This window comes from Procambarus clarkii, chromosome 50 (assembly GCF_040958095.1).
Source record: "Procambarus clarkii isolate CNS0578487 chromosome 50, FALCON_Pclarkii_2.0, whole genome shotgun sequence".
Taxonomy (NCBI): Eukaryota; Metazoa; Arthropoda; class Malacostraca; order Decapoda; family Cambaridae; genus Procambarus; species Procambarus clarkii.
Genome location: NC_091199.1, coordinates 18,137,676 through 18,141,233, shown reverse-complemented (window position 1 = coordinate 18,141,233; position 3,558 = coordinate 18,137,676). Strand labels below are relative to the sequence as shown.

Genomic DNA, 3,558 nt, shown 5'->3' with positions numbered 1-3,558 from the left:
TGACCCACGTGTAAGACATTAGACATGACCCACGTGTAAGACATTAGACATGACCCACGTGTAAGACATTAGACATGACCCACGTGTAAGACATTAGACATGACCCACGTGTAAGACATTAGACATGACCCACGTGTAAGACATTAGACATGACACACGTGTAAGACATTAGACATGACCCACGTGTTAGACATTAGACATGACCCACGTGTAAGACATTAGACATGACCCACGTGCAAGACATTAGACATGACCCACGTGTAAGACATTAGACATGACCCACGTGTAAGACATTAGACATGACCCACGTGTAAGACATTAGACATGACCCACGTGTAAGACATTAGACATGACCCACATGTAAGACATTAGACATGACCCACGTGTAAGACATTAGACGTGACCCACATGTAAGACATTAGACATGACCCACGTGTAAGACATTAGACATGACCCACGTGTAAGACATTAGACATGACCCACGTGTAAGACATTAGACATGACCCACGTGTAAGACATTAGACATGACCCACGTGTAAGACATTAGACATGACCCACGTGTAAGACATTAGACATGACCCACATGTAAGACATTAGACATGACCCACGTGTAAGACATTAGACATGACCCACGTGTAAGACATTATACATGACCCACGTGTAAAATATTAGACATGACCCACGTATAACACATTAGACATCACCCACGTATAAGACATTAGACATGACCCACGTGTAAGACATTAGACATGACCCACGTGTAAGACATTAGACATGACCCACGTGTAAGACATTAGACATGACCCACGTGTAAAACATTAGACATGACCCACGTGTAAGACATTAGACATGACCCACATGTAAGACATTAGACATGACCCACGTGTAAGACATTAGACATGACCCACATGTAAGATATTAGACATGACCCACGTGTAAGACATTAGACATGACCCACATGTAAGACATTAGACATGACCCACGTGTAAGACATTAGACATGACCCACGTGTAAGACATTAGACATGACCCACGTGTAAGACATTAGACATGACCCACGTGTAAGACATTAGACATGACCCACATGTAAGATATTAGACATGAACACATGTAAGCTGAGGATAAAAAGTAATCCACTAAGCTTAACGGGTCAAGTGGACAGCATTAACTGAAGGAATATAAGTGAGAAGAATATCAATGATCATCCAGGTTTGTTTTGATGTAAATAAGGTGTTTGTAGAGCAGATATTTTCCTGTTGGAGTCTTGGAGAAAGAACGGCTTGAAAGATTTATACTGCATGTATATACCTAGAAATCTACATGGTTTAAGTTAATATAAATGTATTTAACATGGTTAGAAATAATATAATAGTGCTTAACATACTTCTCTTCTTGAGGTTATCTTGAGATGATTTCGGGGCTTTAGTGTCCCCGCGGCCCGGTTCTCGACCAGGCCTCCACCCCCAGGAAGCAGCCCGTGACAGCTGACTAACACCCAGGTACCTATTTACTGCTAGGTAACAGGGGCATTCAGGGTGAAAGAAACTTTGCCCATTTGTTTCTGCCTCGTGCGGGAATCGAACCCGCGCCACAGAATTACGAGTCCTGCGCGCTATCCACCAGGCTACGAGGCCCCTTAACATAGTTTATATGAAAGTACTTTACATGGTTAAAGTTAATATAAAAGTACTTAACAATAGTTCATGAGCATTAAAATTGCATTATTTAATTTTATAGTAGGATAAGGAGGCAAAGTGAACATTGTGTCTGACACTGTCACTCCCGTCACTGTCACTCCTGTCACTGTCACTCCTGTCACTGTCACTCCTGTCACTGTCACTCCCGACTCTGTCACTCCTGTCACTGTCAATCCTGACACTGTCACTCCCGACTGTCACTCCTGACACTGTCAATCCCGACACTGTCACTCCCGACACTGTCACTCCCGACACTGTCACTCCCGACACTGTCACTCCCGACACTGTCACTCCCGTCACTGTCGCTCCCGACACTGTCACTCCCGACACTGTCACTCCCGACACTGTCACTGTCACTCCCGTCACTGTCACTCCCGACACTGTCACTATCACTCTCGACACTGTCACTCCCCACACTGTTACTCCCCACACTGTCACTCCCCACACTGTTACTCCCCACACTGTCACTCCCGACACTGTCACTCCCGACACTGTCACTTCCGACACAGTCACTCCCGACACTGTCACTCCCGACACTGTCACTTCCGACACTGTCACTCCCGACACTATCACTCCCGACACTATCACTCCCGACACTCCCGACACTGTCATTCCCGACACTTTCACTCCCGACACTGTCACTCCCGGCACTGTCGCTCCCGACACTGTCACTCCCGACACTGTCACTCCCGACACTGTCACTGTCACTCCCGTCACTGTCGCTCCCGACACTGTCACTCCCGTCACTGTCGCTCCCGACACTGTCACTCCCGTCACTGTCGCTCCCGACACTGTCACTCCCGTCACTGTCGCTCCCGACACTGTCACTCCCGTCACTATCACTCTCGACACTGTCACTCCCCACACTGTCACTCCCCACACTGTCACTCCCGACACTGTCACTCCCGACACTGTCACTCCCGACACTGTCACTCCCGACACTGTCACTCCCCACACTGTCACTCCCGACACTGTCACTTCCGACACTGTCACTCCCGACACTGTCACTCCCGACACTGTCACTCCCGACACTATCACTCCCGACACTATCACTCCCGACACTCCCGACACTGTCATTCCCGACACTTTCACTCCCGACACTGTCACTCCCGGCACTGTCAATCCTGACACTGTCACTCCCGACACTGTCACTCCCCACACTGTCACTCCCCACACTGTCACTGTCACTCCCGTCACTGTCACTCCCGTCACTGTCACTCCCGTCACTGTCACTCCCGACAATGTCACTCCCGACACTGTCACTTCCAACACTGTCACTCCCGACACTGTCACTCCCGACACTGTCACTCCCGACACTGTCACTCCCGACACTGTCACTCCCGACACTGTCACTCCCGACACTGTCACTCCCGACACTGTCACTCCTGACACTGTCACTCCCGACACTGTCACTCCCGACACTGTCACTCCCGACACTGTCACTCCCGACACTGTCACTCCCGACACTGTCACTCCCGACACTGTCACTCCCGTCACTGTCACTCCCGTCACTGTCACTCCCCACACTGTCACTCCCGACACTGTCACTCCTCTTCATCACCACACATGACACAAACGTTGGGTCGCATATGAGGTGGCTTCGTTATACTAAATACTATATCGTTACTGTAGTTGGCACTTATATACAATAAAAAGTTATTATATAAGTATCAAAGACTATTTCCATGCTACTGGCTTTTCATACAAGTTTTAATGACTTAGGGAGACGGGTATTTCTTCACTAAGGTCAAAGGTTGTGTGTATATTATTATGACCCCAGGAAGCCTGAGGAACGAGTCTACCTGTCTGAGAGTTATTCCGCCTACTGGACCTAATCGAGAGGTCAGAGAAAGTATAGATAA

General features: G+C 48.3%; 1 protein-coding gene across 1 annotated transcript; it reads left to right on the top strand.

Moving 5' to 3' along the window:
• Positions 1–1,099: 1,099 nt before the first annotated feature.
• Positions 1,100–3,266, top strand: LOC138351673 (uncharacterized). The gene is made up of 2 exons (XM_069303690.1): positions 1,100–1,109; positions 2,206–3,266. The coding sequence occupies exons 1-2, from the start codon at positions 1,100–1,102 to the stop codon at positions 3,264–3,266; spliced, it is 1,071 nt and encodes a 356-aa protein (XP_069159791.1).
• Positions 3,267–3,558: the final 292 nt, after the last annotated feature.